General features: G+C 40.1%; 1 protein-coding gene across 1 annotated transcript in view; it reads left to right on the top strand.

Moving 5' to 3' along the window:
• The window catches only part of CAT (catalase), a 33,937-nt gene extending 14,749 nt beyond the window's left edge, over positions 1-19,188 (top strand). The window contains exons 6-13 of the mRNA XM_055281955.2: positions 204-329; positions 3,156-3,347; positions 3,809-3,961; positions 8,356-8,494; positions 11,219-11,349; positions 15,405-15,512; positions 18,089-18,172; positions 18,518-19,188. Coding sequence (XP_055137930.1) covers positions 204-329; positions 3,156-3,347; positions 3,809-3,961; positions 8,356-8,494; positions 11,219-11,349; positions 15,405-15,512; positions 18,089-18,172; positions 18,518-18,583 — 999 coding nt within the window. The 3' untranslated portion in view covers positions 18,584-19,188. The remainder of the gene's footprint in view (positions 1-203; positions 330-3,155; positions 3,348-3,808; positions 3,962-8,355; positions 8,495-11,218; positions 11,350-15,404; positions 15,513-18,088; positions 18,173-18,517) is intronic.

The raw sequence follows: 19,188 nt of genomic DNA, 5'->3' as shown, positions 1-19,188 counted from the left end.
TGATTTGCATATCATTTTGGTTTAAACTTTCTCTGTTTGTTATTTTCTACAGGTAAAATAATAATGGTAACCCTTCCCATGGGAAATTGGCTAGTATGTTTTATGTCATTAAGGGACTTTCTGGAAACTAAGGAATATCTTAAAAATCAAGGATGTTTTGATTTAAATGAAAACATTTTAGGCTTTATATTTCTGTTCCTTAGGTTTCTTTCTTGTTCAGTGATCGGGGGATTCCAGATGGACATCGCCACATGAATGGATATGGATCACATACTTTCAAGCTGGTTAATGCAAATGGAGAGGCAGTTTATTGCAAATTCCATTATAAGGTACATGTTACCTTTGGGGCAGAGGGTACAAGGCTGCTACCACACACCTCCTTATTTTTCCTGAAGGATTGAGCAAAGATTAAGGCTTCTCCCACTTTTCCCTCACCTCCATCCCCAAAGATGGGAAGTACTGATCTCGTTGATCAGTTCTGTATTTTGTTGGCTACCACCTGAGGACATAACTTCACACTGTCCTATTAGAACTGTGTGTGGATCCTCTTTAGTCTCCCTTTTACATGTGGCCAGAGGTAAGGCACATGGCTGCGATCAACAGTTTAAGCTTCCTTTTTCTGGATCCTGTGTCCCTTGTCATAAATATTTAGAAAATGTGCTGCTTTTGTGCTGCTTCTGGTTTAATGTTTCTGGGCTGGCAGCTTCATGTTGAGTACAGCTTTCTCCCTGAAGTAGGAATATCTAAGCTTTTGGTTTGGGCTCAAAGAAGATAGTATAGACCTGTAGGCTAGGCAGAAGGAAATAATTTCCACCTAGTTTAAGATAGGCTCTCGCTCTGTCACTGAGGCTGGAGTGCAGTGGTATGATCATAACTCACAGTAACTCCTGGGTTGCAGTGAACTCCTGGGCTCAAGGGATCCCCCTGCCTCAGAGTAGCTGAGGCTACAGGTGCGCACCACCATGCTTGGCTGTTTTTTAAATTTTTTTATAGAGATGGGATCTTGCTGTGTTGCCCAGGCTGGTCTCAAACTCCTGGCCTCAAGTGCGTCCCCCACTTTGGCCTTCCAAAGTGTTGGGATTACAGGTGTGAGCCACTGTGCCTGGCCCTAGCCTGGCTTTTCTAGAGTTCTTGCTGGAGTTTGGAGTCAAGCTCTAGAAAATAATAAAGTGCTATGATGTTTTGCCTTTCCTAGCCCTGAGTCATTATCCTGAGCATACTTACCTTTTAAGGCCCAGAAGAGGGCTAAGACAGCTTGGAGCATATCCCAATCTCACTATCACTTCCAACATCCAATAGCATCTTTCCAATATCATTTCTTCTAACTTTTTAAGTCATCCATCTATTTACTTAGCATTTATTGAGGTTGTATTATGAACAAGGCATATAAGCAAAATCAATTACGAATGTCAGGAAACAAAATTATACTGTTTTAAAAATTTACATTCATATAGCCAGATCAAATCAGTTACATCTGGGGAGGGTTTTGAGAATGTTTTAATCAACTGAAATATTTTAAAGGGCCCTCTTTTGGTATAAGCATGGCATTTATTACAATGAGCAATATTACCAGTGAACCCTGGCATGTTAGTGATATTCCCAGAGAACCCCCGAGGGCTAGTTAAAAACAAGCCTGAGAACCTCTGTTTCCAAATACTGCTGCTCAGATAAGCAGAAAGAAGTGGGCTCGTGACCAGTACTGGATAATCTCTCTCTTAATGACATCCAAAAGCCCTGTTTTCTTCTATCCTGTTGTTTTCTTTATCTGAACAATTTAATGTAGGTATATCAAACAGGAAAACTATCACCTCTTTTTATATTCATAACTTGCATCTATAATATTTGACAAGGAAAAATTTTATGAAACAGTCGACCCATTGGCTTGTAATTGCCAAAAAGGTCAATGTTGTGTTACTTAGAGTAAGACTAAATGGTTGTATCTGGGACAGCCAGTCTAGTTGGTGACTTTGGAGTTATGCCAGCCTGAACTCAAATTTTTACTCTCCTAGATAATTGTGGCCTTGGGCATAGTATTAAAAGTTCTTTGAGCTCCAGTTCTTTTCACTGAAAAGTTGGCATAATATTACCAGCTATACAAGTCCTGGAAAGATTGGATTGCTTGTGGGTCTTTTATCCTAGGGCCCTAAGGTGGCCTGAGATCTACATGGATTCATCAGTCTGGATTATTCTGATCTAAGATTATTATTTTCTAAACCTAAAGGATTCAGTTAAAATCAGAAAGGTATTGCAATATATTGTTCTGCTTAATATATCATCTTTGGGTGATCTGTACATGGTGACCTTCATTGTTTTAATCCTGAAGGTGGCTTTACTTCTGGTTCAGTACTAGGAGTTCAAACCTTTTCACTGATGAGACAGTTGGGATTTCTGTGGTAGAAATAGACCAGCGTTCAGAGTTGATTTTTGCTAAGGAAATCTTTCTGTGGCACTTGGCTTGTTGGGAGGTCTTTCAGAATAAGATCACATGGTCAGTCCATCAAAGAACAGTATGATATGATAACAGGAACACTTATGAAGTGACACAGCTTCTCTGGGTTTTAATGTCTTGCTTGGAAAGTCAGAATATTAATTTTGCCTGCTCATAGTCAGAGAACTGGTTCCAGGTGGCTGTACTGAAGTTCTTTTCAGCTCTATGAGCTATGATTCTCTGATTTATTAAAAAAAAAAAAGGAATAGGACAGGGGTGAAGGGATACTGGCCGAGCACAGTCTCAGTAATTGATTTGAGCTGTCATGAAATGGAATTAAAACAATTACTTCATGATAAAAGGGAAGTAGTCCTTTAATTTTATTAATCCTTTGCCTACTTTTAAGATATATTTTGATTTTTCTGATTTGGAAAGTAATATGAGTGTAAAAATTCAAATAATAGAATACATAAAGGGAAAGATAGGACTGATTTTAAATATGAAATGTGTAGATGGGATTCCCTTGACATTTAAAAGTATTGGGATAATCAAGTAGAATTTCTTATTGATAAATTCATTAGTATCAGATTTGAACAATAGAAGTATTGTTGTAAAGAAAGTTCATTCTTTGGGTAGTGTTACTCATAATCCTTCAATGAATTACTGATGAAATTTTGATAACCTTGCCAATAAGTTTCCATTGGAGCTTCTTTCTTTCATTTTGTAGACTGACCAGGGCATCAAAAACCTTTCTGTTGAAGATGCAGCGAGACTTTCCCAGGAAGATCCTGACTATGGCATCCGGGATCTTTTTAACGCCATTGCCACAGGAAATTACCCCTCCTGGACTTTTTACATCCAGGTCATGACATTTAGTCAGGCAGAAACTTTTCCATTTAATCCATTTGATCTCACCAAGGTGAGTCAGTAACAACTATATTGTTTTCTTTTTTAAGTCTCTTCTTACCTAATTAGAAAAAAAATCTAGTCTAACAATTATAATGATGGGGAAGTCATATACAAAATACAGAGGGTACCACTTCAGAGTGTCCTAAGCTGTGAATGAGTGCTTACCAGCATCTTACTTCCACGTTCCTGTTTGTCATTTCATTGAGTATGTGTATGTGGCTTCATATATTGTTATTAACAGGGAACAGATTGTGAAAAGCTGATGTACTTTTTCCTGGGGAAACTGTCAGTATTTACCACTTACTATTGTGAAAGATTTAACTAAGGCACTCATCTTAAATTCTTATGTGTTATTGGATTTAAAAATTATTTTCATTGGCTTGATTGTATTTGAAATCTGGTATTTTTGTGGGTAGCTTTAATTTCCTTCGGTTGATTGCCTGGTAATTGTGAATATGACATCATTTTCAGGTTTGGCCTCACAAGGACTACCCTCTCATCCCAGTTGGTAAACTGGTCTTAAACCGGAATCCAGTTAATTACTTTGCTGAGGTTGAACAGATAGCCTTTGACCCAAGCAACATGCCCCCTGGCATTGAGGCCAGTCCTGACAAAATGCTTCAGGTGAGCCTGGTGGATTGAGATGTTCTGAGGCAGGTGTCCATGTGAGCATGCACACACAAAATATGCAGCTTGGCATGATCTTTATATGAGGAATTAATGAGAACATTACTTAAACTTTAATCTGGGTGCCTGGTTACCTTGTGGGATTCACTGAGGTGAACTATTCTTCAATGAGCGTTCCTTGAATAAACCACGTATAAACAAAATTCCATGTAAGGTCCCTACATATGTGAAGACAAGAATACTTAGTCTCTTAATTAAAAAAAAAAAGACATAATACAAATACCTTAAGTATTGGTAGAGCGAAGCATCGTTCGTTCGATCTGTAACTGAAGTATGGTTAATTAATTATAATACCTTGGTAACCCTAACTTTATTCCTTTTCTTCTTCTTCTTTTTTTTTGGGGAGTGACAGAGTCTTGCTCTGTCGCCCAGGCTGGAGTGCAGTGGCATGATCTCGGCTCACTGCAACCTCCGCCTCCGAGGTTCAAGCAATCCTCCTGCCTCAGCCTCTTGATTAGCTACAGGCGCCTGCCACCATGCCCAGCTAATTTTTGTATTTTTAGTAGAGACGGGGTTTCACCTTCTTGGCCAGGCTGGTCTCAAACTCCTGACCTCAAGTGATCTGCCTGCCTCGGTCTCCCAAAGTGTTGGGATTATAGGCGTGAGCCACTGCGGCTGGCCTCATTTTCTATTTCACAGTGATGCTTGAATTTTTCCATTTGTAAAAAGCGATCTAGGGATTATCTTTATGAACTACATGTATGCTGCCAGTGATAAAAGCAGTGGATTAACCATTCACCTTGCTAGTGTTGTTAAGCCATCAGTATGTTTTACATCACTTTTTAATATGCTCTTTCAAGAGTACCAAGAGTGAAATATTGTACTTTGGATCAGAATCAGTAAGAAAATAATTGGCTTAATAATTACTGTATAAATCAATCTTTTGTGGTTTTGGACTGTGACCTTGAAACGAAAGTTAAAGTTTGTACCCTAAATCAGACCACAGCGACTGAAGGTTCCTTCTTATGTAAGTATCTGGTTCCAGTTCAGGTTTCAGTCTGCATGGAGGACAAGCTAATATTCCATTTTTAAAAAATAACTTTTTTGCTTATGACATTGGGGAACATCTGAGGCTTTTATAGAAAGTAAGCTTTTCATTAGTTTTTAGTTCAATTCAACTGTTACAAATTGAGTACCTGTCTGTTGTGTATGGCGGACTGTCTTGGGTGCCATAATGTAAGGCAGAGTGCCATGGTGATCCAGAAGGCAAAATTTTGTCTGATAGGAGGTCAGCCATGAAGTTTCATGAACGAGGTAGCATTTGAGATTCTTTTGAAGATTAGATAGGATTTTGATTTTTAATAGGTAAAATGGGGCAGGAGAAGGACATGAGTATAGGCACAAAGGTGGAACATGTTAGGTGTGTTGAAACTATAAACAGTCACTCTTTCCTGAATGAGAAGAATAGAGTTTGGAAAGGTTCATGGAGTAAATGCTTGAGTAGGAGTGAAAAGCTTTCTTCAGTTTTGAGAAATGTGGTCTGGGATATATTGAGTAGAAACACTCCTCTTGGTGATAAATAGAAAAAGCGAGAACTAGGGGTTGGGAATAGCAAAAGGAAAGTCAGGCAGTTCTCAGAGGAAAAGCAGAAGTTGCATTGAAACCAGGGAGTAGAGGAAGCCAAAACGAGGTCATCCTGGGCCCTAAAACTCCCTGCCTGGTGGCTGAACTGTGAGAGGGTGAGGCTAATGGGATTTGCCGAGGCATGAAATTGTCATGGGCAGAGCTAAGGCTGCATAACCCTGGTGACCCAGGGAGGGAACGGATTGAGGAATACAAGGTTACCTAAACTCTTTTCACAAGAATCCAAGTCACCATGGGTCTCTGGAACCACAGCGGGACCATGAGGCAGTCCGCAGCACTGAGTCATATAATTTGAAGAACAATGAAGATGCGAATGGAGAACCAGGCCCCCGGGAAAAGGACTGCAAAGCAAATACATATTCTCTACATCCCAAGAAAGCAAATGTCTAAGGCAGCTTTTTAAACAGCGGGGAAGAGAGTTCTGAAAAAGGATGACAAGTCAAAAGTAATATAATTTCTGTTAGTATTAATTTTAGTTCTGGCAAATATATCTATTTTAAATTCAGTATACTCTTTATAGGTTTTTTTTTTTTAAATGAGTTTTAGAAAGTGTTTTCTAAGTTTTAGAAAGAGCTTTCATAAGTTTGTCGAGTTATCGTTTCTAGCCTAGCTTTTCCCCATCCTTCTTAGGTCATTTAGCTATGAGTTCCAATACCATGGAGCCTGTGAGGAGCCATACAGTTGGGGAAGGACTGTTGTACTCATTTAGCCATTTGGTGACCATTAAGGAATGATTTGACATTTTTTGAGTAGGTGAGTGGGGAGTATGTAGATTGTCTTGTTGGACATCAAGTGGAAAGCCAGTTAGGGGGGCTTCGGGGCTATTCCTGCTGAGAGCCCATGAGTATTGTAGCCTAGGCAGTGGCGGTTGATCTATTAATGGGCAGTGTTTACAGGTGCCTTTTAACAAGGTCATGTTAATAAGTTTTATAACTATCCAAAGTGGTGAGCCACACCATGGTGAAATGGACAAATAATATAATACGAGTCATAGAGAGACTGTCCCCTGAGTACCTGAGGACACAGGTGCAGCCTTTCTTGCTGTCATTCTCTGCATTTTGCCAAGAGTTGGAGAAGTTGGGCCGGTTGCTTGGGTGGGAAAGGCTTTCCCACTCACGCAGGTCCAGCAAGGGAGTTCAGGCACAGGGCCTTGGGGAAGGCCTAGATTCAAGCTGGTGTCAGGGTATGGCCTCACTGTGCCCATTTCCCAACCTTTGTTGGTCTCTACCCATAGGTGGGGTAAGGTTGCCTGATAAACACAGGGTGACACAAAATCAGAATTATGTGATAGAGGCTACATCCAGGAGCTGCCCATGGCAGGATTGTATCTCCTATCCTGTTGATGGAGTCAAGAGCACAACTTTTTGAGCCAAAGGAGACAACCAGCTTCCAACCTATAGCTGAGTTTTGGTCCTGGCCGCATGGCCAGTCATCTAAATATGACCTTAGGCTATTTGAAATGATGATAAGAGGGAGTCATTCAGCCAAAAGCAAAATATTGACACAACACTGGGACTGGATTAAGTCTGTTGGTATCAGTGATTTGGTACAAGGTTATTGCTTAAGTTGCCCTATTCAGTTTGGTTTTTATTTTGCCTCATAGAATTAGGGATATAAAAATACTTCTAAGGTTCAAGGCCAATGATAAATTCAATGGAAGAAAAATTGCTCATAGAAAAGAAGTATGAATAATGAGACTAGTTCGATAATTAGATATTAAGATTAATGCAGAATTTATCATAAAGCTTTTGAGCATTAACTGAAAGAAATTTCAAAATGCTTGCCATCCTTGCCTTGGTTAACATAGAACATAATTTAATCTTAGATTCATTACATTTGGCATTGTAGGGCTTTCATTTTTAACCATAGATTTTTTGTTATTGTTGTTTATATCTAGCAAGTCTCAGAACTCAAAGTGTATCTGAGATAATTCAGAAGGCAGCATGGGAGATACTTTTTTTTTTTTCTGATCTTGCTCTGTTGCCGAGGCTGGATTGCAGTGACACGATTGCAGCTCACTGCTGCCTCAACCCCCTGGGCCAAGCAGTCCTCCCACTTCAGCCTCTTGGAGTAGCTGGGACTACAGGCACATGCCACCATGCTTGGCTAATGTTTTAATTTTTTTTTTTTTTGTAGAGACATGTCTCGCTGTGTTGCCCGGGCTGGTCTCTAACTCCTGGGCCCGAGCGATCCTCTCACCTTGGCCTCCCAGAGTGCTGGGATTATAATAGGCATGGGCCACTGTGCCCAGTTGAAAGTGCTTATTTGAAGAATTTCCCGTACTGTTGGTTTTGTAGAAATGTGTTGCTTTTTGTAAAGAGCAAATGATTGATTCCTCCCCTGGAGTGGGGGAATGAGGAGGAATAGAATTAATTCAATATTTCAGTTAGTTAATGTTCTAGCAGATTTATTTTATAATGCAATATTTCCTTGGGAATACGAAGTAATACTGTATAAGACAAGACACTAACTTGTTATGCAGAAGGGGAAAAAAAGATATTATTACCCAAAACAGATGTGAAGATTTATGGTTGGCCATAGGGCCTGGGAAATTAAGAACTGTTCAGTTAGGGAGAACTTGTTTCATAAGAGTAGAGGCTTCACTCTTAAGTAGGGGAAAAGGCAGAATTTTGTGGTAACCGTGTACAGAGTGCTTTGTACTTCAAATTTCAGAGTGAAGTTTACAGCCCATTCCTGTGTTATATGTTACTGCCCCTAGTCAGTGTCTATTGTATTTATTACTGCAGGGCCGCCTTTTTTCCTATCCTGACACTCACCGCCATCGCCTGGGACCCAATTATCTTCATATACCTGTGAACTGTCCCTACCGTGCTCGAGTGGCCAACTACCAGCGTGACGGCCCCATGTGCATGCAGGACAATCAGGGTAGGCCTAAAGACATTGGGCTCCGCCTGCGTGGGCAGAGGGCACGTGGAGCAGATGGGCGGGAAGCCAGGCCAGTGGCACTCAAGCTGGCCCCGCAGGACCTCCTGCTTGGTGAAGGTGCTCCCCAGGTGCTGCTAACTGGGTGCTTTTTTGCCCAGCAGTGAAGATTTAGGCTGCCTGAGGACTCTCCGTGCTTTTTATCTATTTCATATATCTTATTGAAAGTTTCCACCTCAGATGTTACTTGTATCCAGTAATTAAAAGCAGGGAGAAAGATCTTTCACACTGGCTAGAGTACAGTAACATCCAGCTTGGGAGTTAGGTTTTGAAGACACTTCACCAAAATGGACAATCCCTTAACTCACTGTGAAATCACCAAGACTTAGACCCTTGGAAGTGCGAAAGCCAAGAGTTGGAGTCTTTTGTTTCTCTTTGCAGTTCTGTTGTGGCCCCGCAGGAGCAGGTCTAGCTAGAATTTGGAGGGGAGCTAGAATTTAGCAGGGAAGGCTGGGGAAAAGAGAGTAGGGGATGCAGAGCAAGTCAAAGGATTCCCCTCCCTTCATTTTTTCCTAAGTGAATAAAGTCAGGTGAATCAACTTACCACTTTTTGTTTTTTGGAACTCATTTATCAAACTTAGGATCTTTTTCTTTTAACTACTTTTTTTTTGGTGTCATATACAAACAGCCTCTAGTTCTAATTACTTTTTCTAATAAGTCAAGCAGAATGCTTGATTAAAGTTTTTTCCTTTTACTATTCCACAGTTTAATATAGATCTTAGTTATTTTCTTTTCCCATTTAGGACACGTGTTTTAGTAATATAGACTGCATGCATTGATCCCTTTAGAAATTTTACAGATGATTTATATTTATAGCCACAGATGTCTATATTCAAACAAAGTTTATTTTTCTATGATAAAAATAACACGTGTCCTAAAGAAAATTTGGAAAATATAGGAAAAAGAAGAAAAAAGAAAAATTCCCATATAGTTCCAACACCCAAAGGTCATAGCTATTACATTTTGCTATATTTATTTATCTATTTATTTATTTTTTAGACAGAGTCTCACTCTGTTGCCCAGGCTGGAGTGCATTGCATGATCTTGGCTCACTGCAGCCTCTGCCTCCGGGTTCAAGAGATTCTCATGTAGCTGGAAGATTCTCCCGAGTAGCTGGAAGTATAGGAGTGTGCCACCATGCCAGCTAATTTTTGTATTTTTAGTAGAGACAGGGTTTCATTGGCCAGGCTGGTCCTGAACTCTTGACCTCAGGTGATCCACCCACTTTGGACCCCCAAAGTGCTGGGATTACAGGCATGAGCCACCACGCCTGGCCTGATTTTAAAAGTAGGGCATTTGGGCTATGACCTTGAAGCTCCATGAAAGAGCTTAATTGTTCCTGTGGTCAGTGCCTTAAAGACAACTCCCACTTTGAGTAAAAGTCAGAGCTCATTTGGAAGTAGGATTTTAAAAATTAACTAGGCACATTTCAAAGAGCTAGTTCTTAATGAAGAAAATACTGTGATGGCTGGTTTTTGGAGCATTTTGCTTTTCATGTAGATGTGACTGATCTGTTGAATTTGTTGAGTGAATAATTGGGCTCTATAATAGTATGGTGTTCTTCCTTCCCCTCCACACACACTTGGTGTCTTGATGAATGTCATCCATAGGCACCGCTTGATTATCCACTGTGGATAATCTATTATGGCAGTGAGCTGGCTAAAATTCCAACCCCAGATTGGTTTGCTCAAACCACTTAATGTGTTTCTGGGCCACTCCTGTTTAGGCAGTGTGTGCTTGGGTAATGAAAGCTTCTGCTAATGTAAGCCAAAGCATAGTTGAGAAAATAAATATGCCAAAATGAAAAAAAAGCCTTATAATTTATTTCAAAAGTCATAGAAAATATTTTGATTGTATTTGTCACTGTTTCTTATAAGTCCAGATAAGTAAGTGCTGATATACAATTACCACATTTTTAAAAATTCTTTGTTTATTGGTCTGTGGAGGGTATGAAAGTGAAGCTACAATGGAACAAAGTCATCATCGTCAGTAAAGGAGAGGTACCCTGAGAATCCTATAAACACTTTACGGAATAGCAAAGTAGAGTTCTGTAATGGAAATACTGTATATGCTGGGCTGGAGGAGACAAAAAATCCAGAGTTCCACCCCCATATCTACCACTGGCTACTGTGTGACCTTGCAGCAGTCAGGTCCCATCACAGAGCTCCATGCTTGTGTCTGTAGATTCAAGGAGCAGAACCAGAACTTTCAGATTTCCCTCAAGAATTTTGTGATGCAGTGTTTGAATTGAGCCCAAGTCCAAATGACACAATTTTTCAAGTCAATTTTGAAATGTGTCTTTGAGCCTCATCCTTATATGGTGGCCAAGTCAAGCCTGTATAAACTTCTACGTGTGCTGTAAGCCTCGGAAGACTTGATAGATGAGACCCTTTGAAGTGTCAAAAGGGACTTTGAGATTCATTCATAAAGTGTAGCGGCCTGTGCAAGCATTTAGCAGATGACAACGTTCCCTAAGAATCTTCATACTACCTGTAGCTAAATGTGGGAAATTAAGAATAATATGTGTGCGTCGTGTTTATATCTGTGTATGTGTACATGTGTATTTGATTACCACTTAAATTTATTTCACTCTCATCACAGTGATTATTTGCAGACTTACTTGACTTTTCTTAATCCTAAGTGCATCTGGGTGGTTTTCTTTTGAAGGTGGTGCTCCAAATTACTACCCCAACAGCTTTGGTGCTCCGGAACAACAGCCTTCTGCCCTGGAGCACAGCACCCAATATTCTGGAGAAGCGCGGAGATTCAACACTGCCGATGATGATAACGTTACTCAGGTAATGACTTGTCTGCTGTGGAAGTCACCTGATAATTCTCCTTGTCAATGCCTGCATCATCCCCCTCCCCCCAAACGCCCAAACTGTCTGATACATCTTAAATCGAATTCAAGGAAGACTCATCTGTAATAGTAAATTGGGCCCTTACTGGGTGGAGTTGAAGGGTTATATTGCTCTGGTCTTTTGCCTCAGGTATGGAGACTCCTTCTCAGTTTCTTCAAACTTTATTGAAGGGATACGGGAGGGGGGCATTGGGGAAACAGTGATCTCGTGGGAATTTAAGAAATGAGCACGTACAGCTTACGTGGAGACAAATCTAAGAATCTGGGCCGGACAGCCCAGGTTCAAGGACTAGAACTAGAGATCCAAAATAGCTCCAGGAGCCTCGGCCACAAGAGTGTGGGCGTTTCCACTGCAGCGCTCGCCCTTCACGTGGCTTATTCTCCATCTGTCTGCTTCTGCTTGCCAATGCTAATTGATTATTTTTACCATGGCTTCCTGTTTTCTCCTATCTGAGTCAGAGCTTCTGTTTTATCGTTGTTGCGGCTCTTCCACAGCAATGGAAAACTCTCCTTTATGGCATCCAACTCTCCTTTATGGCATCTTTCTCCATGTATTACTTTTTTTTTTTTGGACCACCTTTTACTCCTTCTCTCAACATGTCTATCTCTAGATTCTAGAGAGATGGAATCCTATTGACTTGGCTAATCTTTTCACCCCAGGCTGCACCATTGGCCTTGGTCAGCCTCTAGTTAACTGCCCCAGGGCAAGTGCTGATCCTCTTTCCAGTCGCCTATGGCTGCCCTAAGGGCTGTTTCAGCACATGCTATGAAGGAGGCCCTTAGACTTGGAAGGGTCTGTGGGTGGGCAGCTGCCTCTTTAATGTGTCCAGTGCAACTTATACCACACAGAATAAAATAATAAAGTTAAAGGTGTAGTTGTTCTAGAGCTCTGTTTGTGCAGTTAGTGTTAAACTTAGTATTTAAATTAGATTAGAACCTATTTCTAGTTTCTCAGTTTGTGAATGTGGGTTCCAAGTAAAAAATACTTAAATACATGAATTAATTCACTGTGAGGATATCTTTGCTTGAAAAGCATTTATGTATATACATATATACATATATATAAAAAAGAAATTACATTATTGTGGGATATAAACCATTTTTAGATGAGCTTAAAACGTTTCCGGCAAACCTTTTATGTAACTGCATTATTTTTGGTGATGCAGTTGCCACCAAGTATATTACAGTACATTCCCTGCCTCTCAAAGAATTTTGCCTGTGTGAGGTCAATACAGGTATTAAACCAGCTCATACAACCCCTACAAAAATTAATGAGGCTATTGCTTACACATGAAAATTTATTATGTGCTCATCCTTATTTTATTGAGAGAATTTCTTATCATTATATAGGATATAGTGTTGTTTTTAAGTAATCACAATACTATTGTTATAGATTCATAGCATAATTCTGTGATGATGTATCACATGGGAAGTACATAAGAAGGTCCAGATTTATTCTCTTAAAAATGATTCACTTGGGCTTGCATCTGTCTATGGCAGACTGGCTTGTATCATACTTACCATTTCATGGAGAACATTGAAAAGGTAGGTAAAATACATAAAGCACTTGTTTGAAGGCTTTGGAGAGCTAACAAAGCAACAAAGATTTAAGGGACCAAGATCAAACAGAAGAAGTTCAGAAAAAAAAGTGCAGAGAAGTAAGCTTGACATTTGGTTTCCTTTCCTCTTAAGGTATTTGTTAATTTGTAAACACTGGTCCAGAAGCTGAGTGATGTTTACAGCAGTCTCATGAGTCTGAAGGAACAAAAATTGGAATTCAAGGTCTGCTAAGGAGCAGAGCCTCTAGTTACACTCAAGGCTTTCAGTTGAAATCCCTAAAGGGCCATGCCTAGGAATAAGGGCAAACATGAAATAAACTTGCTCTCACAAAACATGAAACACAACTTTGCCTCTGCTCAGTCTCAGATTGGATTAAGGTGATCTCTCTCTACGCCATCTGTCAGAAGCAAACAAAATTTTATTTGGTGGAAAATAGAACCTCAAATGATTCTAGACCTATGGAAATGTTCAGCATTCAACAATAAATGACCAGGCACCTAACACATTAAGAACTTAGACTGAAAATCAAGAGGGAGAAAAAACCCCCTACAAATTGACAGTAGAAACAAACCTACTGGAGGCTTAAATAATGGAACTGTCAGATACAGGTTTTAAAATGACTGATTAATAGGTTTAAGAAAATAGATGACAGCATGAAGAATTTAATAAGAGAAATTTAAGCTATAGAAAAAGAGTTGAGGCTGGGCGCGGTGGCTCACGCTTGTAATCCCAGCACTTTGGGAGGCCGAGGTGGGCGGATCACAAGGTCAGGAAATCGAGACCACAGTGAAACCCTGTCTCTACTAAAAATACAAAAAATTAGCCAGGCGTGGTGGCGGGCGCCTATAGTCCCAGCTACTCGGAGAGGCTGAGGCAGGAGAATGGCATGAACCCAGGAGGCGGAGCTTGCAGTGAGCCGAGAGCGCGCCACTGCACTCCAGCCTGGGTGACAGAGCGAGACTCCGTCTCAAAAAAAAAAAAAAAAAAAAAAAAAAAAGAGTTGAATGGACATAACTAGAAAATGTAACAACTGAAATTAGAATTTAGTAGATGGCTTTTAAAGGAGGTTAACATGGCTGAAGGGAAGATTAGTGAATTGGAAGATAGAACCATAGATGTTATCAAGACTGCTTCATCTGATGAGTTATAGTGAAAAATTATAATACAAGGAAATCCAATGAGAAATTACACATGCAATAATAGATGGAAGAATCATAGACATGATAATTGGAAAGAGGCTTTAAAATAAACATACATATTTAAAGAAATGCAAAAAAAAAAAGGAATATTATTAAGACAATAGGATATGAGGAGAAAAACAAATAGGTAGATTTGAAAAAGAACCAAATAATATTTTCTAGAAACAAAAATTACAATCCGTGAGATAAAAACTCAACAGATATAGTGACCCAGTCGATGCTTTTGCACAATATGTCAAATACAGCTGAAGAGAGAATTAGTGAATTGGAGACAGGTCTGAGGAAATCCCCAGGATACAGTACTTTGATTAGATTGTGTTAATCCAAAATGTCTGATTAACTTTGGTATCAGGTTTAAACTTTACTCAGAAATTTAAAAACATAATTATAGCCTGATATTTGATGACTTAGGGAAATGATGCATCTCTTAATATTTTATGAAGTTGGTACTTTGGATAATTGGATATTATTGGACTTCATAAACATTAATAGAACAGAACATAGAACAGAGTCTGGCACATTATAGATATTCAATATTTGTTGAATGAGTGGAATGAGTGAATGAAATGTAATAATAAAATCATAGCTACAACCTTTTGATTTCAGAATTGGTCAGAGGCTGCTCGGATTCACATACCTGATACTAAGCTCCTATTTTTCATTTTAATTTATGGATATTTATTTTAGAGGTAAACCCAATAATCTAGCAAAATATCACTAGTAATATGTCTTGCTTAAGAAATATTGGCTTCTGAATAACTACAGATATACATGTATAAATGAGGTAGTTTTTAAGATATCTATGTGTAGGTATAATTATCTGTCTATATATCAAATTATATCTCTAACTAGCTAAATTAGTTTTTATTTTCCTCCATGGTTCTGGGTGAATTGAACAAAGGTATTGTGCTAAGTTTACATTCAAAGGCAGCTTGCACATTTTAGACTTGTCAGTATTAAGAATGTGGTGAAGTTTTAAATTGTAGATCTATTTATAAGAGATTTATAGCAGTTACTATAAAGGATATTATTAGAAAGCAGTTATGAGCTATTAACAAATGAATTTTACTTATTTTGCTTAAAACAAAAAGTGAAGAACACAACCCAAATTTAAAATTTAAAATTATTCTTCTAGAGTTTTTTATTATTGATTTCCTAAGTGTTGTAGTAGATGAATTTTGTTGGTGATAAACTGGTGATTCGATTCTCTGCACTTGCTCTTTTCTCTGAGCAGGTGCAGGCATTCTATGTGAACGTGCTGAATGAGGAACAGAGGAAACGTCTGTGTGAGAACATTGCCGGCCACCTGAAAGATGCACAAATTTTCATCCAGAAGAAAGCGGTGAGTCTTTGTAAGCTGAAGGGTGCCCTCTGCTGGCTTGGGAAGACAGTGCAGCTGTGTGGGAGAACCCTAAAAAGAAAGTGCCATTTCTATTTTACTTGACTCGAAAACTTAAAAAAAAAAAAAAAATACTAGTAATCCCCAACCAACTTCTGATTATTTTCTTTCCATGTTTTATCTGGTCTGGCATATCCATCGTCCTTAGCTGTTTGTCCAGTGTGTACTAATTTAGTTGTGTTCAGAGTGAATTTTGTCCTATGCTGTTTAATTTGGCTACAGCCAAGTTCTGTGCAAGAGAGTAAATGTGCAATATCAAAATGCGAGTCCTGCTGCAATTCTACTTAAACTTTGGATGATAATAAATATATCAGCCAGTGTGATGGCATGCACCTGTAGTCCTAACTACTTGGGAGGTTGAGATGGGAGCTTGAGCCCAGGAATACAGGGCCAGCCTGGACAACATAGGGAGACCCTGTCTCTAAAATCAGTCAATCAATCAATCAGTCTGTCTGTCTTTCTTTTTTGCATTTTTATGGTTTAAAACCTGCCTAAAGGCTTAATGTCATGACACCTCAATCCTCCTTCAGGTGCAAACTAGAAATTTGCATGATTTCTGGAATAAGAACTGCAGTGCTTCCAAAAGGCAGGCTAGACTTTCGTGCTAAGGTGCTGGGGTATTTCTGATGGCTGCTCGTCGAGCTGCGTGAAGCCCTCTCACTTCTGGTTTCCTGGCCTGTCCCAGAGCTAAGCTTTTTGCAAATCTAGAAATCCCCCTTTTTCCTTGGCCCCTAGTTGCTGCTTCTCTGTTCCTAGGGGCAGCTGGACTAGCAGCTGTCTGGGCTGTGTCCAAGAGCCTGGGTTCAAGTATCAGCAGAGAGCTTGACAGGCACTCTGTGTGGTAGGCAGGGCAGGATTTATCTCCTTTTACTGGAGAGAATGGATAAGACAGCTTGCAAGTAGCAGAACTGGGCTGGAACCCTTGGCATTCTCCTTTCACATGTGCTGAAACTGTAAGGCTTTTATGGGTTCCCAATGCCCTGCCTCCTCTTGCTGTCCACTGGGGAATTCCTGCCTGAAGTATGTGGAGTTGTGCTGCATGTACCAGTGTTCTTGTATCCTTCACATTAACTTTAGGCTGTGTCTGGGCCCATTTCTCAATGTAAATCGCTGTAATTTGTTAAGTGCTTACTCTGAGGTCAGCTCTTTCCATGCAGTAAATGCAGCTCACTTCTCGCATTTTTCTCACAGCATCCTGTGAGGTAGGTTGTGTGGTTTTTTTTTTTTTTTTTTTAAGATGGAGTCTTGTTCTGTCACCCAGGCTGGAGTGCAGTGGCATGACCTCGGCTCACTGCAACCTCTGCCTCCTGGGTTCAAGAGATTTTCCTGCCTCAGCCTCCCGAGTAGCTTGGACTACAGGCATGCCCCACCATGCCCGACTAATTTTTGTGTTTTTAGTGGAGATGGGGTTTTGCCATGTTGGCCAGGATGGTCGTGATCTCCTGACCTCAGGTGATCCACCCACCTCGGCCTCCCAAAGTGCTGGGATTGCAGGCGTGAGCCACCATGCCTGGCCTAGGTTGTATGGGTTTTTTTCCCCAACAATAAGCAATTCTCTAATTCTTTGACAGCAACTGTGTGTCCTATAACTCAATTCAATTCTAATGGTAACTCCTGAGCTAGAGTCAGAACCCAAAGATTTAGGGGTCATTTCCCACTTTAGATGACAAATGAGGTACCCTGGCTATGCACACTTCCGCAGATTCTGACTGCAAATTAGGGGTTCGCACACCCTTTCCTCAGGTTTGATAATTTGCTGGAAAGACTCATAGAACTCAGGAAAATGATTTACTTATGAGTTTCGATTTATTATAAAGAATACAACTCAGGAATAGCCAAATGGAAGAGGGGCACGGGGGAAGGCCTCGGAGCGTCTGTGCCTCCCTGGGTGGACCACCCTTCCAGCTCCTGGATATGTGCACCAATCCAGACACTCCCTGACCTTGCCAGTTGCAGGTTTTTCTGGAGGTTTTATAACATAGGCATGATTGATGAAATTATTGGCTATGGGTGATTGAACACAATCTCCAGCCCCTCTCCCCTCCCTGGAGGTTTGGGGGTGGGGCTAGAAGTGCTAACCTTCTGATGGCATGCTTGTTCTTCCTGGTGCCAGCCTCCATCGGGAAGCTATCTAGGCCCCCATGAATCATCTTAGTAGTATATAAAAGACAGTAAATTCAAAGGGTTTTAGATCTGTGTCAGGAATGGGGGACAAAGACCAAATAGTATTTTAAAAATTATACTGATTAGGTGTCATTTTCTTGCACATTTCGGCAGAGGGACATAAGCTCAGATAAGTTAAGTGACCTATCCGAGGTTGCTCAAGCCAGTATGTGTCAGAGCGTTCACTGGACCTGCATCTTAACTCTGAGGCTGGCATTGTTAAACACCTGTAGTACTGCCTCCTGCTGAAACATCTTTCCTCCCCTATGGAATAAACACTGGAAAACCGCAGTCACTGGGGAGTGATATAGTAGGGAGTTAGAGTAATGCTTGCATTTATTTTCCTTTGGCCTTAGGTCAAGAACTTCACTGAGGTCCACGCTGACTATGGGAGCCGCATCCAGGCTCTTCTGGACAAGTACAATGCTGAGAAGCCTAAGGTAAGCTGGGAGCAGCCTGGCCATGCAGAGTCTGTGTGTGCTGGGTTGGAGTAGGCGTGACTTAGTTACCACTTAGCATTATAGTCTGCAGGGGCCATTACCTGCCACTGTTAGATTTGTTAAGCAGCTGTGCAGATTTGCCTCAGCTGTGCAGAGATTCATTTGAGAGATAGAGAACTCACTGGCAAAACACATACTCTTCATTTTAGCCCTGGGCAATTTAAGACAGTTAAAGTGAATGAATTCTGAATTATTATTTTCATTTGCATACATATTAAAACTAAGTAAGTATCACGTTGCTGCCTATGAGGTGATTAACCTGCCCATCTTGTTCTTTTAAAACAGAATGCGATTCACACCTTTGTGCAGTCCGGATCTCACTTGGCTGCAAGGGAGAAGGCAAATCTGTGAGGCCGGGGCCCCGCGCTTGTGCAGCGAAGCTTAGCGTTCACCCGTGTAACCCGCTCATCACTGGATGAAGATTCTCCTGTGCTAGATGCGCAAATGCAAGCTAGTGGCTTCAAAATAGAGAATCCTGCTTTCTGTAACAGGTCGTGTAACAATTTTAATGCTATTTCCCCAGGGGAAAATGAAGGTTAGGATTTAACAGTCATTTTTTAAAAAAAATTTGTTTGGACGATGATTGGATTATTCATTTAAAATGATTAGAAGGAAAGTTGCTAGCTAGAAATATGATTTTATTTGATAAAATTTGTTGAAACTATGTATGTTTACATATCACCTCATGGCCTATTATATTAAAATACAGCTATAAATATATAAAAAGAAAAGATAAAGATGATCCACTCAGAAATTTTTATTTTTCTAAGGTTCTCATAGGAAAAGCACATTTAATACACCAGTGTCATCAGAAAATAACTTGAGCACCATCATGGCTTAATGTTTATTCCTGATAATAATTGATCAAATTCATTTTTTTCACTTTTTCAGCACTGATTTCACAACAGATCAGTTTGTAATTGCTTACATTTTTACAATAAATAATCTGTACCTAA

Source organism: Symphalangus syndactylus, chromosome 6 (genome assembly GCF_028878055.3).
Source record: "Symphalangus syndactylus isolate Jambi chromosome 6, NHGRI_mSymSyn1-v2.1_pri, whole genome shotgun sequence".
NCBI lineage: Eukaryota > Metazoa > Chordata > Mammalia > Primates > Hylobatidae > Symphalangus > Symphalangus syndactylus.
Note: the sequence above shows the minus strand (reverse complement) of the source record. Positions and strands in the feature narration are given on the sequence as shown.